This window comes from Gossypium arboreum, chromosome 6 (genome assembly GCF_025698485.1).
Source record: "Gossypium arboreum isolate Shixiya-1 chromosome 6, ASM2569848v2, whole genome shotgun sequence".
Taxonomy (NCBI): domain Eukaryota; kingdom Viridiplantae; phylum Streptophyta; class Magnoliopsida; order Malvales; family Malvaceae; genus Gossypium; species Gossypium arboreum.
The window spans coordinates 3,716,346-3,738,112 of NC_069075.1; the positions used below are offsets into that span (position 1 = coordinate 3,716,346).

The 21,767-nt window shown below is 31.8% G+C and overlaps 2 protein-coding genes across 2 annotated transcripts; both read right to left on the reverse strand.

Moving 5' to 3' along the window:
- Window positions 1–12,210: 12,210 nt before the first annotated feature.
- Window positions 12,211–17,393, reverse strand: LOC108486767 (Golgi SNAP receptor complex member 1-1). Its single transcript, XM_017790981.2, has 5 exons — window positions 17,181–17,393; window positions 15,077–15,316; window positions 14,453–14,620; window positions 13,176–13,289; window positions 12,211–12,589 (listed from the first exon to the last, which is right to left on the reverse strand). The coding sequence occupies exons 1-5, from the start codon at window positions 17,217–17,219 to the stop codon at window positions 12,476–12,478; spliced, it is 675 nt and encodes a 224-aa protein (XP_017646470.1). The 5' UTR covers window positions 17,220–17,393; the 3' UTR covers window positions 12,211–12,475.
- Window positions 17,394–20,038: 2,645 nt separating this feature from the next.
- On the reverse strand, window positions 20,039–21,534 carry LOC108484441 (probable CCR4-associated factor 1 homolog 6). Its single transcript, XM_017788228.2, has 2 exons — window positions 21,175–21,534; window positions 20,039–21,081 (listed from the first exon to the last, which is right to left on the reverse strand). The coding sequence occupies exon 2, from the start codon at window positions 21,011–21,013 to the stop codon at window positions 20,189–20,191; it is 825 nt and encodes a 274-aa protein (XP_017643717.1). The 5' UTR covers window positions 21,014–21,081; window positions 21,175–21,534; the 3' UTR covers window positions 20,039–20,188.
- Between the last annotated feature and the right edge of the window lie 233 nt (window positions 21,535–21,767).

Sequence of the window (21,767 nt, forward strand, 5' to 3'; positions counted from 1 at the left end):
GGTTATTCTGGCAAACATTCACAGTTACGTACTCGGGCAGATTAGCAATACATTCCTCCACTAGACTATCCCCTTTTTCTTTCTGAGTTTTTAGAGACCAGTCCCGAACCATGGCATTCTTCTCGGTTGTTTGTATAATTGACTCTTCCATTAGAAACCCGTTTTTTGGTAACCAATCTCTAGTCAACACCTTCCTAATCGAAATGCCTATGATGCATGGTGAACAATAAAAATAAAAACAAACAGACTTGGTTAGTAACCACAACAAATATAATTTGAGAAACAAATTAAGCTACCTGATTCAATCTTCTTGCATAAACAGAGAAAATGAAAGGCAAGAGGCACTTTCCCCGTGTACTTATTTGGGTGACTATTAATGGACAGAGGTTCGGCATAGCTCTAATTGGGTGGCTCGTACGGTTCACTATATGTGGTTTCAGTTCTAGATAGGTACTCAAATTGTCCGTACTGTCATCTACTAAGATTAGTACGAAGCCTCGGTTGTAGCCCATCACAGGCTCACGAGTTCAATTCGAGGGATTACATTTACTTATGCATATGCGGAGGGACAAGTTAACTCAACGAAAGCATAAGTCATATGTAACCCGAAAGTATTCACTAGCCTGTGCGGAGGGACGAGTTAACTCACGAAGGCGTAGCGTTTACTTTCACTTAAACGGACGGAGCCCAGGTAGAGAGCTCATGTTATGCAAAATGCGAGTGCACGGTGTATGGGGAGAAACTCACAAACCTTTACGTTTTATTTGAAAACTAAACTAAAACCATACAACTTAAAGCTGAAAAGCAACAGGTTAGAAAAGTATATACAACGCAATACGAATGCATGATTTTTCAAAAACACAATTTTGGAATCACGACTAAATATTAATTTGAACAAGGAATTTTGAAAATTTTGACAACACATGTTTTATTCGATTCGACTCTCAAAATTGGTCCCCAGTGGAGTCGTCAGTTGTAGCGACGTGAAAATTTTTAACTTTGGGGTCGCTAATTGTGGCGATCTAGTGAAAAAGTTTGAAAACTGAAGTTCAATTTTGAAATAAAAAGGAGTCGCCACCGATCCTTTTTTATAGGTGTGATCAGACACCTATTAGATCTATTTTTTAAAACAAAAGAAGGCTGAGTTTAGGTCTACGTTAAAATCCAGAGAAAAATTAGGGTTCGGGAGTCGGTTACGTGCGAGGAAGGTATTAGCACCCTCGCGACGCCCAAAATTGGTATCTTTTAAACATATGTTGTCTTGATTTTCAAAAGTACGAGTTCAATTTAAATTCTAATCGTGATCCAATTTAAAAGACGAGAATTTTCAATTTTTGATTTTTGAGAAGGATATACCGATTTAACACGAGCCGACAAATTCCATCCAACATAGCGATGAAATTCGATGACTTAATATTAAATCCGTACATTGCCTTGATTATTGAAATTAATTAGAAAACAAGAACGCAATTTTTGTTGTAATGAAAAGCAAAGCTAATATGGAAGAAAAATGAATAACCGACATAACCGTAAATATATTGAAGCAAATAATAATCATGCAATAATCTCAAAACAATAATCATGCATGCTATATTAAACTAAAACATTATAAATATATATATATGTATATATGAACATATATTAGCGGTGATAATAATAGTAATAATAAAAGATGTATATATATATACCAACTAATACATAATTAAAAAAGTAAGTGAAAATAATAGGTATAATAATGAATGTAATAATATCTGAAAATAATACTATATGTAAAATGTATATACAAGAATAATGAAATATGTGTACATAAGATCGTATAAAAATATAAAACAAAAATATTAAAGTATATATATAATATGTATAAAAACGTAGTATGGTATTGGAAATATATACATGGGATAATATGGAAATATGTACATAGTATAATGTTAAAATACATACTCGATATAGAGTTAAAATATATATATATATATATATATATATATATATATATATATATATAAGATCAAATGTAATACAGTATTAGAAATATGTACACATACAAAATACAATACTAAAAAATACATATATGTAATATATAAAAATGCATAATATAATGTTTAAATATTTACATAATATATATATGCATAATAATAATGTTGAAAATACCTATGAATAATATTACGAAACATATACTTATATGTATTAAGGATATATACATAAATAATAAAACATATGCTAATATTAATGGTAATAAAATAATGTGAAATATATGCATAAGATTGTATGAAAAATATATATATATAAATATTATGGTAGTTAAAAAAATATGTGGAATAATAAAAGAAACATATAACAAATAACATAAAAAACATAATATATATAAGAAATTAGATAATATGTACACAATATACATGTAAAAAATATATGCATAATATAGTATTAGACCATAATAATACAACATTAAAATATATGATATATGTAAAGTATAGTATTAAGAACACATATATATAATATATGAAGAATATACATATACATATAATACTAAAACATTTAGGTAATATATACATATTAAAATAAAAACTTTAGTACTAATATTACATAAGTATATACAAATATATTAAGCATGTATACGTATTACAAGTATATAATTGTATAATAAAACATAAGCTCATAATAATAATAATAATAATAATAATAATAATAATAATACTAATAATACTAATATTATAAAATAACAAGAATATTTAATAAGAAAATAAGAATAAACAAAAAGGACTAAAATTAAATAAAAAACAGAGTTGTGAGGCTAATTTAAAATAAAAACAAAGAAAAGGGACTTAATTAAAACACAGCATATTATTTTGATTTCATACTTTTGTGATTATTTTATTTTCATGTGCATACATGTTTATATGAAACACCTTCATATATTATTACTACTACTATATGTATTATTTATTTAGGCTTTTCATGTGTATATATTACTTTGTATATTATTTACTTTTAATATTTTATGCATATTATTTATTTTGGAATTTCATTTATGCTTTACATATATATTATCTTTTCTTTTTTTTTTTTTTTTTTTTTAATACAGTTCAAACTTTCACTTGAATTATTCACTTTATAACATTTATTTTAAAATTCATTTGTACATTACTATTTAATATATTATTTCTTTTTTTCCTATTTTTTTAAATTCTTATATCTATTACTGTTTTAAAATTTTCAGTATAGTTTGTATAGTAATATTTCTAAATTTTTTTTCCTATTATTTATTTTATTTTATTTTGAAAAACTTATTATATTTATGTGTGTGATTTATTTGAAACTTCTTTAAAATTGGTTTCTTATTCATTGACCCTTGGATATAAATGGTGGTATTTTTATAATATATGATGTGCTGCTGTTGCATGTATTCTAAGTTGTCCCTTTGCATTTCTTTATTATTTTAGATTATTCATGAGATGTTATTGCCACGTGTTTTATTCCTTATGTTATCAAATTATCTTTTTTTAATAAAAATACATTTCATTTATTTATTACATTTTATTTGAAATTTTAAACAAGGCAATACTCGGTATTTGGGAGCTTTGGGAAAATTGTGCCCTAACTTACTGGGTTTCAATTTTTCTCTTTGAATCTAAATAACTGAGTACCCTTTTTCAATCAAAACGTGAGTTTTAAATAAAATCTTATTCTAGGGAATTCAAGATGTTATGTCCTAACTTACTGGATATGACACTTTATTTTCTCGAGGTAGGGATTTTTTTAAAAAAATAAAGGCAATATTCTGTATTTGAAATTTTGAGAGATTGTGCCCTAACTTACTGGGTTTCGATTTTTTCATTTGACCCAAATAACCGAATATTTTTTTTTAAACTTAAATGCATGACTTTTGAAAATTAGACAAACTTATTTTCGAGGATTTGAAATGTTGTATCCTAACTTACTGGGTGTGACATTTTATTTCTTCGAGATAAGAGGGTCTTAGCATTCCATTTAATTTATTCAAGTGTTCTTTTTAAAAAATAAAAATAAACGGATCGTATTCTAAAATCTTTTTAAACATTCGACGTTAAAACATTAATTAATCAATTCGGTACCAATTTTAGGCGTTACGAGGGTGCTAACCCTTCCTCGTGCGTAACCGACTCCCTAACCTTTATTCTCGAATTTTGTAGATCAAAATTGTCGTTTTAATAAATCATAATGTTTTATTAAAATGATCAAACTCAAGGTGATTCGATCACACCTCGGAAAAGATCGGTGGCGACTCCATTTTTTGTTTTTAAGTCGACTCCCGTTTTTCAAAATAAAAATGGTTTCGACACCAATTTGTCGAAGCTATCCAAGACCTTCGCGTACTGAGCCCATCAACAGAATCTAGAACTGTACCTGAAAGGGGAAACAGAATAGGGGTTGAGCTACACGAGCTCAGTGTGAGACCAAACCGACTGACTACAGGATCAGAAATAGAAAGTAGTTTAGAAGCGAAACGTACTTACAGAGCTATACAGTAACAGTTGGTACATTCGAAACGGACGTACCGGTAGACAACAGTATTAGAAACATACTAAAAACCACACTCAGTTACACAATCACAAATACTAGTCAGTCTAGTAACAAAACTCTCAATAGTCACTAGTTCCTATTCAGTCAGTCAGATACAATCAGGGTTTAACAATTTCACAGTGTCATAAATACTTTTCAGTCATAACAGACAGTCGCATTCACAAAATAGTCAATACGATGCATATGAATACAATTGAGTTAAAGAAAACCCACCTATCTAGCTAACACGTCTCTCTGTCTCCCATCACTCCTCAATGAAGCTATTAAGCTTATCCAACCAATCACTCTATATAGGACCTCGAAAAGCCCAGCGAACCCTACACTCCATATGATGTCATCCTGAGTTGCCTGGCACAATGACCATCAGCATTGTCCACGACCCTCAAGGTATTGGGATTGCCCACGACCCTCTGGGTATTAGGGCTAACAGTATGCGGATAAACTGCCAATCACATATATTACGCAACAAAGCTAACGTATAAGCTATACTATGCAATACGGTAAAGCGTGGTACAGACATACAATATGAACTGCCAGATCAAATAGTGGTACGTAGCATAGCTACTGTATATGCGGTACAGTGCAATGCGATAATCCGCTATACCGATAGATTGCAGTAAAACTACCAGTTCCGTTAATGGTATGTAGCGTAGCTAACGTACATGAGGTACAATGCAATGCGATCACCCATTATACCGTTATCAGTAAAGTCCACGACCCTCAGGGTATTGGGACTAGCAACCACAAGATCAGCTGCCAGTTCAGTTTAGTCAATCTTCATTCTCTTCAAAATCCCATTCAAAACACATTATGCACATGAATGTGTGTCAGCAGTCAAACCTATATAACGGAACAACAATTTCAAACAATAATTCAAAAGCAGACGTTCACATCCAATCAATCAGTTACAAAATCAGATATATGCACACTCATAACTTGAATTCAGTATCAAGCTTATCACACAACCAACTATAAACACACACATATCAAGCTCAGATTAGAGTCATAATTACCCTCAGTAAAGCTCAGTCAAGGTTTGGAACACACAGAGTTGCGCTTACACTTAAATTGACCCAAAATCATTATGTGGCGAGATAGGGTCACACGCCCATGTGAAGGGTTACACACGGCAGTGTGACAAAAGCACACACCGTATGAATTAGAGACACGATCGTGTGAACAGGTCGTGTAACCCACTGTCCAATTTCACTAAAATAGGATGCATGGAAGACACGACCGTGTGAGGGGTTTACACGCCCATGTACCCACCAAATACGGTCGTATGTTCCGAATCATATGCCCGTGTGGAATCTCCAAAATCACTCATATGGCCATATGGCCAGGCCGTGTGACTCCAGATCCCTAAAACCCTACTTCCCAAACCTATACGCCCGTATGCCCAAGGGACACGACCATGTGAATTCTGAAAAAATCTCCAAATTGACCACATGGTCGTGTGGCCAGGCCTTGTGGCACCCAATTTCGCCCGAAAACCCTAGTTCTGAAATCTACACTGGCGTGTGCCGGACGCCCATAAAAGAGGTTACAAAACCACCCTAAAATAGCCTTGAAAACACTGTTTTAGCCACTCAAACCATCCCCAACCTTAATCACATCAAGAATACATCGCAATATGACGTATTTCCTTCACTTTCAGCGATCAAAACCCCAAAACCTTCGGGTTATCACATATTCAATAAAAGTCAAACGTAAACTTTGCAAAATAAAATAATGTAGTTAAAGTTTAAATCCCACACCTGTTTTGCGATCGAAGATGACGAAAAAGGAGTGAGATTCCCAAACCCGCAGACAAACAGTTTTGGAGAATTGTTTTAGAAATCCAAAAAAGAAAGAAGAAATGAGAGAGTGAAAGGAAACGTAACTTTCAAAAAAAATAGAAGTAAAAATAATAAATAAAATAAAATCTAAAACAAATAAGTTACCAAAATAAAACTATTAAACCTCAAAATGCACTTGCAAAGACTTGATCCTACGACCTTGAAGTTTATCAACAATCACACCACCACCAGACTAGCAAGCCCATTCTGTCACTAAATCGCACAACTAAACACATATCTGCGACCTTCTCACTGTCCCTATGCTCAAGATTCAAAACTTCTAGGCCCAGAATTCGGGGCGTTAAAGTTGCAGTCTTAACTGCCAGAATAGATAACAGTACGTAGCAAAGTTGATGCATATGTAGTACAATGCGATAAATCACTGTACAAGTAAAATTAAAGTAGAACCGCCAAATCATATCAAAATCAGACTCCCTTCTCTTCACAAACCCACCTAAAATCCTTAACTTTGTGTAAGTGTATGCATGCACACAAATTCAGAGAACAGAAACATTTACACAGTCAGTCGGACAGAACAGATATGCAACACACCTCATAGACTAGATTCAAAATCATACATCACACATAATCTTCACGGATATCGAGTCTTAAACACTCTCACTAAACTTAACTAAGGGTCGGAGCACATGCAAACACCTATTCAGATCAGAAATGTACACAGAACCAATATAAGTGACTTAAAACCACACGCCCGTGTGCTCTGGTCGTGTGGTAATGCCTAGGCCGTATGGGAGATCAAAAGACCATGTGAGGAGGGGCACACGCTCGTGTGAAGAGAGGCACACTACCGTGTGACTAAGGCACACGCCTGTGTGGACCAGAAACATGGCCGTGGGGACAGGCCGTGTAATTCTCTGTCCATTTGTACTAAATTTGAGTACAGGGCTGACACGACGTGTGAAGGTCTCACATGCCCGTGTGCCCACCAGACACGGTATGCCCATGTGAGATCCCTAAATTCATAAATTAGCCATACAATCGTGTGGCCAGGCCGTGTGGCACCAAATCACTTAATCTCTTATTCCCAATCACACACGCCTGGGTACCCGTTGGATACGGCGGTATGAAAATTGACAAAATCCCTAAATCAGCCACACGGCTGTGTGACCAAGCCGTGTGGCACCAAAACTTGTCGAAAAACCTTAATTCCTAATTCCACACGGCCGTGTGATCCTATACACACCCGTGTGGCCTCGAAAACACCCCTAAACAACTGAAAATCAAGTTTTTTTGGTAAGTAAATCGACCCTCAGTCAATGAAACTTAGAACCACACCAGCCTAAGCAGATTTCCGCGTCATTTAACAGTGCTATCGAACTTTAACAATCAATTTCTGAAAGTCACCAAGATTTTTCATATTCCATCAAAAACAAATTTACAAATCATAATTAAAATAGAAGGTTTCGAATCCCACACCTATTTTGGACCTACGACGCTCCGACACCGACTTTGACGATGATGAAGCGACTCCTAGAATTCCCCAACAGCCCGTTCAAAAGAAAAGAAATAAAAAGAACCAAAAAGAAAAGAAACAGAGAGGAAACAGTGGGGAAGAACGTTCAGGGAAAAGAAATAAAATAAAATAAAATTATAAAAAGTAATTTCATAACAATAATTAATAATTATTACTATTAACTACAAACAAAACAAAATAAAAAGGCTCTTCAAAACACGCCCCTAAAGACTCAAACCTAGAACTTTAAGATACACTAACACACAATCTACCACCAGACCAGCAGGCCTATTCTGACACTTAAACACGCGATTAAACACAATATCACACCCTTCTCCAAGACCCTAACCACAAAACCCCATAACTCAGGTGTTACATTCATCTTGTTACATACATGTTGTCTAGGTATTGTTTTATGAAATGTTTTAACATTATACTTAACATTCCTTTTTTTTCTTTTCATATTTGATCATTCATCAACTTGTCACATTGAGATCTAATATGTCCAACCTTTTCATAGTGGTAACAAACATGTTTTTTTATTCTTTTTTTTACTTGTCGTAAGGGAAGAAGTAGATGTTAAATAACAACTAGCAGTTAGTGTGCCTACATTTTCTTAAGGATAACAACTAGCAGTTAGTTTTCTCTTAAGGATCTTGGGGATCTTCATTATTTCTCTTAAGGCATGCATGTATCACATCAGAAATATGCTCGTGAGTTGTTGGAACAAGCAAACATGAGCAATGCTAAGCCAATGCCTATTCCAATGGTTAGTGTTCCTACATTGTCTTCACTCACTGGAACTAAGCTGTCAGATGGAACTTTGTATCGATAGGTTGTAGGAGGATTACAGTATTTATGCTTAACTCGACCAGACATTTCCTTTGTTGTCAACAAGGTCAGTCAATATATGCACTCTCCACTCTCCTCATGATGAGCATTAGTGTACAATAAAGAGGATAGTAAGATATGTTAAAAGCACTAATGATTTTGGGCTGAAGTTTCAACCATCTGTAGTTACCTTGACAAGCTTCTCTGATGCAAATTGGGCAAGTTCATTGGAGGATAGGAAATCAACATCTGGTTACTGTGTGTATCTTGGAGCTAATCTTGTTAGTTGGTCCTCCAAAAAGTAAATTGTTGTGTATCATTCTACAACAAAGGCAGAATATTGAAGTCTAGCCAATGCCACTTCTGAGCTTGCTTGGTTTCAATCTTTGCTTACAGCAATTGGAGTTATGTTTACTGGAGTGCCAACAATTTGGTGTGACAATGTGAGTGCTGTCTCACTTGCAGCAAATCTAGTTCTTCATGCTCGAGCCAAGCATATTGAGATTGACTTGCACTTTGTTCATGATAGAGTGTTGCGTGGTCAACTACAGGTTAACTTTGTACCAGAGAGTGATCATGTTGCAGACATTCTTACTAACCCTTTGTCTGCTGGGAGCTTTCAACGTTTTAGAGATCAATTAAGTGTTATAGCTTTTACTGATTTTGAAAAAAAAAGTAGGGAGGATGTTAGATAACTACTAGCAGTTAGTTGATTTGTCAAGTCAGTTAGTCTGTTAGTAGTTAGATGAAGTCAATCGGTTGTTAGCTAGGTAGTTATTACTCTGTTATGGTAGTTACTACTCAATGCTATATAAAAGGGTGCTAATGACTTGTGCTAATTAAGATAAGAAAATGATTCGTTTCTTTACGTGAGTTTCTATCATTTGCTGATAGTAGAAACCATCTATTTAGATTTAACAAAAACTGTAGGAGATATAGGTTTCTTGCTGGTGCAACTAAGTTCATTGTGGTCAGGTTCGAATCTTCTAGAAGCTAAGATAGAATTACCTTTCTTTCAGGTCTTCATATAAACCTTACTCAGAATACATGAAAACATGTCTCGGGGCCCCTACCAACGTATACCTTTGTTGAAGTTGCTACTGAAACTAAAGTTGTAACAAGTTTTTCGATAATGTTGTTTTGCAGAAGTTCTAACTCCACATTTAAACATGCCATTTAAAATATTACGAGTTAAAATCGTCTGCAAAAGTTTATGAAAACTAATATTATAACATATAGTTGGACAGTCAAAAGTTTCTAACCATTATTATCTATTTTTTTTAATAAAAAAAAGCCCCTACCATACAAACTTGCTATCCTAGTTCCCTTTTTTCTTTAAAAGGAGCCCCTGCCACCATATATTTATATTATAAATGGGGAGTGTTTGGGGTTTGAAAACTTCCCCACATCACACGTGAAAGGGTGTGTGCTTTTTTCAACACAAATGTTACATCTGAATCAAGCATATGGTCCATGGCCAGATAAAAGGAAACAAATGTTATTTTCTACTTAAAGCATGCAGCTGCTATGGCATCCTTTTATTACTGATCATTAAAGTGGATCTATATTACTCAGATACATATACTAATACTCAGTTACATATTCATCTTTTATATATATATATATATATTCTAAAATCTGTTCAATCCAACTTTGTATTGCGGTATTTTTAAAATATATATTAGGTAAAAAAAAAAAAACCTTTCAGCATTTAGAAAATAATAATTTAATTTTTTTAAGAAAACTCTCAAATATTAAAAACGCATCAATTAAATTCTTTAATTAACAATTGTCATCATTGATCATTATTGTGTTGATGTTGTTGTTAACAACCGTTGAGTCAACCGTCGTAATGTTGACATGGTAGTCTAAAATGGACAACCATGTCAATAAAAATTAAAAATTGAAAAAAATATATTAAAAAATTAAAATTCAAGTCTAGAATTAATCTAGATGTCAAAACTTGAACAAATGGACATCCAAGTTCATTTTCATCAGATTGATATTTGTACAAATTCATTCCAACATAATTTTTTTAAATTATAAATAAACTTAAAAATAGTAAAAAGTTATAAAGTGATAAAAAAATGAAAAACTATGATTTCTACTTTTCTTATCATCTCGCATAAATCTCTTTTGTTTTTAACAAGTTTTTGATGTTCTTGGTGCTGATTTTTTTTCCTTGATTAAGACATTGGTATTTAATATACTTTCCAGGTGATTTTCTCGACCAACAACTAACTTCAATACATAATATAAAACTGTAATATCGGGAAAAAACAACGCTTATTTTATGAGTAGACATGTAAATAAAATACCAATAGGTGATTGGAAAATTGCATAAAACTTTTATGTATTTGGATTCAAATAAATCTTAAGAGTCATTATTATTAGAAGAAATTCATCTAAATATCACCATAATCTGAATAGAATTAGTTTTAGGCTATAAAAAATTTTATGGTTTCAAATTTCATAATTAATTTTAGTTCAATTGGCACCGTGATTATTACGTCGACGAGGAAGACATGAATTAAATAATTTTTTCTTTAATTTAAAAATTGAAAATGTTTTGCAAAATTAGAAATACTTGACTTTCCCTTTCCATTGTTTTGAGTTTTGACTCTCTTTTTTTGTCAAAGAACCTTATATTCAAAAGTCATAACCTCAAAACAGATGAAAACACCTATAATTATAATAAAAAAAAACAATGGGTTCAAGTTCCATAACTGAAATTAATTTAGTTAATTAATTCAATTAACACCATTGCTATTGAAACGAGAAAGAAATTAGTTAAATTTTTCTTTTTCTAATTTTAAGATCGAGAGAAATATGAATGAAAATAACATCGTAATGAAAATAACATTGTATGTGTTTTTTGCAAAATCCGAAATACTTCCATTGTCCTGAAGAGAAATTTTTTTATCAAGGACGTAACCTCAAACATGGAAACCTCCCACAATATTTAGTCATTTTTAAACATTTAACATCAAAATTCTTACTGCTCAAATAATGGTATATAAGTTTTTGTTGCATCAACATGTCACCAAAACGTATTATTGAATTGAGAAGAAAGGAATGTAAGAATGAATAGTCAATGCAAGCAAAGCGGAAATGAATCATTCTTGTCTGTTTTGCTGGAAACTAATAGAGAACAGTAATTTCTTCCCAAAAGCTATAAACATAGTAACAGATATAAGATTGTAACATGGCTTTGTTTAACAGATAGTATTAAGATAAATATCCTAATCCAATTCTGTCCTCAAAATTAACGTTTGTGTATGTCCCAAAAGTTACATACATTTGAACCTTCAAGATATGTCCCAAACCTATTTTATAGTTGAACAATTTTCAGTTTGGCACCCAATGGATATGCCATTTTTTTGTTTGAACCCGTTGGCCCCTCCTATGTGGCAAATGATAGTAAAAAGAAAAAGAAATTGTGACACATGTAAATAAAGCCACATCAAGAAGAAAAACTCAAAACATGGGTAGAGCTATAGACAAAAGCAATGAAATGAAACACTCTTTTATTTGTAGCTTTACTCGTTTAACATGGATGATACCCAAAAAAACGAAATAATAAAGCATATGTGAATGTTGAAATTTACCTATACTGGGAAACTCATAGTGAAGGCAAGATGCAGTGCCCACTAGAAATGTCAATATCAACTTACACAACATAAGATAACAACCCTTCTTAGCACCATACACCTCGAATGGATCCTGTTTCACCAATCATTGGCCAGCAACATAACATACATGCATACAAACATTGTCACTTGCTCAACCAGTAGATGAAGATAAGAAATGTGCATACAGATGCAACCAGAGAGAGAATGATGGTATCCATAGACTTTTTCCTCTTTATTGCAGACAGAATCTGATTTACCTGCAAAGTACAACATCATGGTGTAGACGTTAAAACATGACAAACCAGTTGAACACCAGTCACAAAGATGTTAGAAAGAAAGCTTAGGGTAAAAGGTTAAACTGTCCCAGAAACTATATATGCAGTCAAAATGAATTTCTCAAATTCACCAACATAATGTTTGGGAACTTGGATTTCAAAAGATGGATTTGGATTCTAAAAATAGTGTAAATTGAATGATAAAACATATATAAATGTAAATTTAGAAGTGAATTTGAAATTCCTACAAATATTTGTGAATTTGAACTTCATCCTTTTACCTTTCAAATATATAATCATTATTGAATCTCAACTAATTTTTGCATAATGTATGCATTTATTATTTTTATAGTAAATGAAATTCAAATCTTCCAGTACATGTTCCCACACATTGCATAAACTAGTAGTATATTTAATCATTTATGATAATTTCTTGCAGAGATTTCAAACAGTGTGGAAAAAATAATAGAAAAATAGCATTTGATTCGCCTAAACCTTAGGTTGTTAGAGTACTTCATAACTGCGTGAAACTTGAAACAATAATAGCAACATTGGTAAGCATTCATACCGTTGGTAGGCGGCTGCTAACATTGCTGAGCTTTGAATTAATCCCCCCAAAAGTAGAACGTTGAAGGACAAGTGCACCAAGAGTTGCTTGAGCTTGTGAAATAACATTATCCATCTGCAAAACCAGAATTCAGTTGGCAACTTAAATGAACTAAAAGTTATTGATGGTTAATAAAGTTCTTGATTTTTTTCAACAAGATCCACTATCATCTAATTTAAAAGAGAAACTATCCAAAATAAGGCTGGTTAAGAAAACAATCCGTACAAAAGAGAAAATCAGCAAACAGGAAGTCAAAAGTGTAGTCTAGCTTATACATCTGCAAACCCCAACAATAATGAATGTTTTTCTTCTTTAGACAGGTGAAAAATACGCAAAACAATGAAGTTTTATCAAAGATGTTTCTAATGGAAGCATACACTACTAAAAATGGGTAGAAGTAACAGCAAAACTTGTACCATATAAATTGGATATATATATTGGAAATCAATCAAGCTGGTAAGAAAACTTCAATTAATTTACATATCTCACTAGAAAACTCATAAAAATAATTTAGACAGATAGAAAAAGAAACAGGTGACTAAGACACATAACACAGCATTTCTGATCACTATTGTCAAAAGAAAACAAAGGAAGGGCACTTGAATTAGAATATGCCTAGTTGCTTACTAAAACTAAGAATTATTCCAACACGTCAAAGAGAACTAAGTTAAGAATTTGAAGCTTAATTAGCCTCTATAATAGGAAATTAACAAGTTTATCCCAGCTCTTATTTTTCATCACTTTTTAAGGGTCAAGGTATATCAACATCTTTGAATATTCTTGAACAAAATCAAATACTCCATAAGTCATAAACTACAATTGTCATGTCAAGATCCCAAATGTTGAAATCCTCTAATTAATTGAATGAGAAAACACCTGCACAATAGAAACTATAAAGAGCATATATCAAATTCTCAAAAGATTTTTTGAAATAAATTGTGCGGATGTTGCTAAGCTAAGACCAACTGTAAACCATTCTTTTAGATCTTAAAATGAAGTAAATGGGATGAAGGTATAACAAATGAGAAGATGACAGGAATGCATTCTAAAAAGCCACAATTAATTTCAGAGTTGTTTTTATTGGTTTGCTCTATTTGTCTCTCCTCGATCTCATTACTAATTAATTATTAAAATCTAAGTTCCCATCATTAACTGACATTTAAGGTATTTCTGTAGAAGGAATAAAGTAATATTGTCATGCTCACAATATATCATTAACTACGATTTATCTTACATACATGTCCTGTATTTCGACTGATGGCCGCATGCTCCTTAAGTAGAGCCTGTTCTGTGGAACCAACACCTTCTTCCAAGTCTAATCTAGTCCGATCAAATTCCCTAAAATCCTCCAGTAGAGAAGCGTGTTCTTGTTTAGCTCTAAGGCTAGAGCGAAGACGATAGAACTCCTGCACTTCAATCAGGTCTAATATCAGGTTAGTTTCTGCGCAGTTCAATCTAGTAACTCCTGTTAATGTTTTCATAGTAAAGGAATGTATATTTGGAGGTTCAAAAAGGTGCATATAGAAAGCTACAAGCCTTCAAGTGTCTACAGACACAGGAAGATGCCGAACTAAACTAGTATGCAGGGTAGAAAATGGTTGTAGAAACAAAGTATATTTCGTGTATTTGCAGGATGAGAAGATATGTTACATCTAGCATTCACTGTAAAGGCTCTTAATCTCGTCTTTTCTTTTATTATCAGTTACAAACAGATTGGGAGACATAAAGTCACTTTTATTTTAACTTTAAATTGAAGGACGGGAGAAGAAAAGCTTGTGATACAGGGACAAAATGAAAAAGCAAAGAATGAAGATTGTAGGGCAGACAGAGATAAATAAAAAATATTTTATGAACCACAATACCTGAGTAAGATCTTGAAGAATTTCCTGATGCCTAGTCAAGGTATGAGAAACCATTTCAGATCCACCAGATGAGACCCAGTCTTGCATTTTCATATTTACTTGTTGTAGCTGTTTTAGTAGTCGGTCGATACCAGATTCAATATCATTCTCTTCCGAGTCATTTTTGGTCGAAGCCTTACTGGAGACCAACTTACGATATGAATTCATTTGCTCATCCAACTGAGCTTCAAGTTTCCTTGCCTGCAATAACAGTGCACAAAGTCATTCATTATACGACTATTACCATTTCAGGATATATTCAATGTCCTTCAGGCAAATAAAAGGTTCTTAACGACAAAGAAGGTCATTTCAATGCCATAATCTCAATGCCATAAATTTAAGGATGTCAAATTAATTGCCACTAGAATTTGAAAATCTAAATGAAATATTCGGAGAGGAAAAATAATGAAGCACCTCTTTCAACAATATTTTGATATTGGTGACTCAAATCATACTCTTCCAGTCTTAACCTAAAAAGATTATCAGGAAGTGTATTGTACCTTGTCTAATGTAAGGCTGATTGTTGAACCAGTTATATAAGCTAGAATGGTAATGCACTGATGCTACGCATGGCAACTAAAACTTACAAAATTCATAACCCAGTTAATTAGATAATGCAGGAAATGAAACATTACAGTTCATTTTCTCCTTATAGAACTTCTTAAAAGAAGTCTATTACAATTTACAACAAGAAGGCTTATCCTCAACCAATAAGGAAGATATGTGATTTTATGCGGGACAACCACTCAAGCAATTTCAGTCTAAAATCAAATTCAATCAGCAAGTTAGAGGAGAGATAACAGCCACATATATGGTTCCTTTAAATTTTGACACAGTTCAAATTCTTAAAGAAAGTTAAAAATTTTCAATTTTGATATATCCTTGCAGACTAGGAACCTAATGATATTCAGGCAAGCCTTCACACCCACCGTCAAATTTCAAATGGAACTCTACATCAAAATATGGACTTACACAGAAAAGTCATCCATTTATATTTTTAATAGAATCCCGTTTACCTTATTCAGGGAAGGCAATCAATTAACTCTTATCAGCCATCACTCTCATCTACACCAGTTAAGATAGCAAACTAATCGAACACTGATATCATCATATTTAATTGAATGACATCACTAATACCTCGAATTCTAGTTGCCATCAAGTAAATTGACACAAGGTTAAATTGGATTTAGTTTTATTATATTGCAATATCAACCACACAGAAAATCCAGAAGATAAAGTAAATATTTTAACAAAGAAATTCAAAATTCGTCTTCATCAATTACTATAGGAAACTTCCAGCATTTCCTCCTCACAGGTAAACTCTCAGCAGAAAAGATAAATTTTTAAAAAAAGACGTTGATCTCTTTGTAATTAGAGATGAAACTAGATTCACAGACACCATAGACCGGACCATTCATTTAGGGCAAAAAATATGCAAAGTAAAGACAAAACAGAAACACATGAAACCTATGTTAACTGGTGTCAGATATGAGTATGTGTTTAACACAACTATGCTCATTTTTTCTAAGCTTTTTGATATATTAGGAGAATTATACCCCCACGGCCCACAGATCTCTCAAAATTAAATGAACAAACAAAAAGTGCAATAAGTTTTAGTAAAACAGTAAATCTTAGCTAAATCTTTAATTAGTATAAACAGATCCAGAGTTGGAAATTAACAAAAAGTTTTAACTTTTCTCTACAAGCAACAAATCCATAATCTATAGTTGTTTCCCCCATAAAATTACCCAAATAGAGGGGGGGAAAAAAAACAGGTTCAGTACATTGAATTTCCAGATTTCAATTTCATTTGAACAAATTCCGAAAAGAAAACTCAACTACTTCAAAAAAAAAATGAAGAAATTTTGAAGATCTGATAAAACAAAAACAAAAAAAAAATTCGTTTACTTCATTGAAAATTTCTAAAAATACCAAATAAAGAAACCTAAACTTCCTCCACAATTCACACCAAATTCAATAAAATCTAATTAGAATTATATAACCCTAGGTTTTTTCGATGCCAAAATATTTATATTTTTTCTAATCAAACAGAATTAAACCACACCTGTTTGCGTAGAGCATCCCATGAGACAGGCACTTCCATTGTAATCCACAGATCGATCGCTTAACAAATTATTCTTCTTCGTTCGATTTTTTTTTTTTTCAAAGCCTTCGAAATTTCTTCTCTTTTTTTAATATTTGGAGGATTCTATTTATTTATTTATTTATTTACTTACGAGTTTTTCAACTATTTTGATTTGATATGTATAAACAAATATATATATATAGTAAAAAAAATTTAAAAGGAAGAATAATAAAAAAAATATTTGAAGGACTAAAACGCTTCGTTTTGAAGAAGGCTGTAGGTTGAAGGGTTGTTTGGAGACAGGGATAGGTCGTCTGCTCTTTGAACCCAATCCTAACGGCAATTAGGTTCAGAGATTTAAATTAGGTTAAATTTTGCTATTAGTCCCTGTACTTTGCAAAATTTATATATTTAGTCCTTATATTTGATTAATTTTAGTCCTTGTACTTTTTAAATTTTAAAATTTTAGCTTGGACCCAAATAATAACCGTTCTATTTAATTAAATTCAATTACTAGTCATGTACTATGTATACAGTTGTAAATTTAGTCACTATTCTCTAATTAAATCATTTTAAGCCTCTATATTTTTTGAATTTTAAAACTCTAATATTGATATAAATGATGGCCTTTAATCCATTGACTGGATTTTTGTGATAAATATGTGAAAGTAACAAGTTGACATAGCATTATACATATGATAATATATTTGCCGCATCAAATTTTGGAAATAGCATAACTTAATAAATTTAACAATTATCGTTTGGTGAAGACTGAAATTTTAAATTTGAAAAGTAGAAGGACTAAAATGACCAAATTAAAATATAAAAACTAAATCTACAATTTCATAAAAGTTTAGGGACTAATAACAAAATTTAACCTTGATATTATTATAGTGCTAAAATGCCATTTAAAACTTGAATTTAAATTTGGTATGTGAATTTTGCTTCAGTTTCAATTATAGGATTAACTTTTTTACTCCGTTCATTCATCAATTTCTTATCAAATATTGTATCCTTTTCCTTTTATTTTATTTTATTTTGCTAAGTTGAAGATTAAAATTTGACTTGAGTTTCAAATTCTACAATAATAAAACCAAAATTTGAGTATCAATGCAGTTGAATAATCACTAAATGTCATTGATATATAATTATTTTGAGGGTGTATTTTATTTTATTTTATATCTTTTATATAAAAATAGTATTCATAATGATATTTGAACTCAAAATATTATAATTTTTAATATGTTTATTTTACCATTTAAAATAAAAACCTTTATTTATTAATTTATATTAATTTTATAAAAATATTTATTCCATAATTTTATTTTTCATCCGCATCTTATATATATCATAAGTTAGTGGTTGAAAGTGAGTTTTAATAGAATTATTATAATATTTTGTTGGATTAGTTTTGGTTAAAATAATTTATTTGGTAAGTTATTGATTTAGGTGTATTAGCCTAATGGTTAAAATGTTCACTGCCCAAAATGTAATCTGGATTTGAGTTACTCTATTCGCATTGCTATTAGGACTTTATCCTTCTCTTATAATATAAAAAATATATATTATTTAATATTTTAGTACATCTCAAACTCAACACTTCTTTTTTAAAAATTGAATCACTTTAAACCATCAAAAGTTAGTGTCAGTAAATATCTTAGAGAGTTTGATCAATTTGGTTTTTAATTTTATTAGACCAACTCAAGATTGGGTTTCTAAGCTATGAAAGGAAAATTACCCTCCAAAAGAATCTATACCCTTGAGGAAGAGATAACCTACTAAATTGATTACTTGAATTCAGGTATGAGTTTCGAATAAAGACATGTATCAGAAAAAGAGATTTTTCTAAAAATTCCCATGTATTTTAAGTATCATTAAAATTCATATACTCGTATCTCTGTGTCCAACACAGATACTTCAAAAAAAAAAAATAGAGTCCGAACAATATTAACACCTGAAAAGCAAGTAAATATCAAGAAATCTATGAAATTCAAAGAGAGATAACATATGCCATCACTGAAATGTGGCTTATGGTTTACTTGCAGTGATTTCATCATATCATTGTCATCTAATTCTTTATGGACAGAAGCTATATATATATATATAAAGTACCTGAAAAGATTGACAATCAATGGAAAATGGGCATTCAGGTCCATGCAATGTTGGCCAATATCCACTAACATAGAACAGATACACAAGGAAAAGGTGGAAGAACAGGAATAAAGGACATATAAGGGAAATCTTATGCAAACATGCAATCTAAATGCAGGGAACTTAAAAGATTTGGATGGAAACATTCTAACGGTAAAAGTACTATGGAAGCCGTATATTAAGAGTCAGATTCCATTTTACTCCATTTACTCAAAAAATGGACAAATTAGCTCTTTTATATTAGATTAAAGAGCAAACTAATTGTTTCTACTAAAATTAGATCCATTTCTATTGTTAAAAATTGCCTTGATTGATAGCACCTACATGTACCTCATTTTGACATACAGGGATCAATTTTTAACAGTAAAAATAGATGATAGTTTTAACAGAATGACACTTTGCTCTTTGATCTAACATACGATAACTAATTTGCCCATTTTTTGAGTATAGGGGACAAAATAAAATCTGACTCCCGATTCTAACACTTTTGTAATGGACATCAAGCATTAGCAGCCTCAAAAGTAATGCACTGTTTTCAAAAGCTGCTCATAGAAGATGGTAAAAACACATTCTTAGCTAGAACAAGTATTGCTATCATCAAGATTATATTCCATCATGTGATGCACCACTAACATGTATATAAACCACAAAAAGAATCTATGATGCAGTAAAAGAGAGAATGAAAGAGAACATAAACATAAGAAATATTGATAAAAATTACAAAAATTGTTTGCCCAAAGCTTACATTGAAGTGCCGGGATATGTCGCACACACTCGTACCAACAAACAAAATCTTTTTTCTTTGGTTTCTTTTACTTTTTTTTTTTTTCTCATTATCAATACGTATTCTGTCCATTCTCAACACCTAAACCATATAACACACCGGAATACTTTTCCAACGAACCACTAAAGAAATTCTCTTTCAGTTTCCTGAATGTACAAGCCGTGAGCAAACTATCCGAACCTGCTTGATGACAAATCCCAACTCTTTCCACTTCCAATAACTCCGCGAGCTTATTCAATCCACCGTGCAAACTATTGCAGTACTTCATCAAATGTTTGATATCATACAAAGTGGGAAAGTAAATGTTTATCAAACTAAAGAATCCAACTTGTGTATCTGGCAAATTCTGGCAAGTTAAGAGCTTAAGCAAATACCCGAAATCGTAACCACTATGGAAAGTAACCCAATGCACATTATCATTCAAAACAATCCCTGATGACATTAAAAGTTCACCAAATCTCATTGCATCAATACCCTTTTCATTGTTTTTCTTGAAATCAATCCCACTTTGTCTTAAAAGCTCGATAGAATCGTTAGCGAACACGTCTTCGTTGACGTTAAATTCGCGGAAATTGAATTGCCAAATGCAGTATTTATCAGTTCCACATGTAGGTAAGTTCCCTTTCTCATCTGAGAAAGTAAGACCTAATTGAACAAGTTTTAACATATCAACATTGTCTTTCAAAGTTTGATAGTGATAATCATAACTGCTTTTGAAATAACCTACGGGACGTAATACAATGCCTGGGAATTCAGTATCCATGGCAACATAAGGATAATCATCAACTATATCACGAATCAAAGCAAATTCTTCCTCAACGTTATCATCCCATACCTCACGGATATGAATTGAATCGCTCTTTGGCAATAAAGACATCACTTGAAAACCCAAAAAGAGAAATTTTATAAAAGATTCGGATTCAATTTGAAGAAGAAAACACAAATCTGCAAAAATTATAATAAATTTTAAGGCTATAAATCATCTAAATAATGAACCCAGAAATGAATCTCGAACAATAAAACGAAAGAGAAACTTACCTTGAATTGGGGGAAATTTTGGGTTTTTTTTTCTAGGGAAACAAACACAGAAAGGCGAGTTCTAGAGAGAGAAAATTCCTGAAAGTTCTTTCCTTTCACTCTCTCTCCCTAGGACTTCCCGTTTGGAATATTATTGGAGGTCCTAAAATGGGGTTTCATTCTTTTCTTTTCTTTTTTAATTTCTTTTTGGTCTTAAGAAGAAATGGTCGTAATTGTTTGTTTTTTTTTTTTCTTTTTTATTTATTGTTTTGTTTGTTTCCTGAGAAAATTTGGTTTTTTTTTTTTCTCTTTTGTTTTAATGAAATCTAAACTGAATTTTACCCACATAACTGTTCGCGGATTTCAAATTTTCTAAAACCAAACTTTCAACCGTTTCGATTTTTACGGTTCATAAAATTAATATTTTAATATTCCTTTAATGCTTCTATTCCAATTTCTTCATTAAAAATATAGTATCTTTTATTTTTACAATTTACATGAGTATGGGCCGGATCGGGCTGAGTTTAGACCCAATTTAACTAAAAATTTAGATCTACATTCAAAACTTGTACCAGAAAATAAGTAATTTTTTTAATATCATTTTTAAACTTGTA

Coding starts and splice junctions, on each gene's coding strand:
- LOC108484441 (XM_017788228.2), bottom strand. CDS start 21,013: ATGTCTTTATTGCCAAAGAGCGATTCAATTCATATCCGTGAGGTATGG.
- LOC108486767 (XM_017790981.2), bottom strand. CDS start 17,219: ATGGAAGTGCCTGTCTCATGGGATGCTCTACGCAAACAG. Junction 15,317..17,180: donor GGGATGCTCTACGCAAACAG/GTGTGGTTTAAT, acceptor CTGTTATTGCAG/GCAAGGAAACTTGAAGCTCA. Junction 13,290..14,452: donor TCAGTCGAAATACAGGACAT/GTATGTAAGATA, acceptor CTGGTTTTGCAG/ATGGATAATGTTATTTCACA.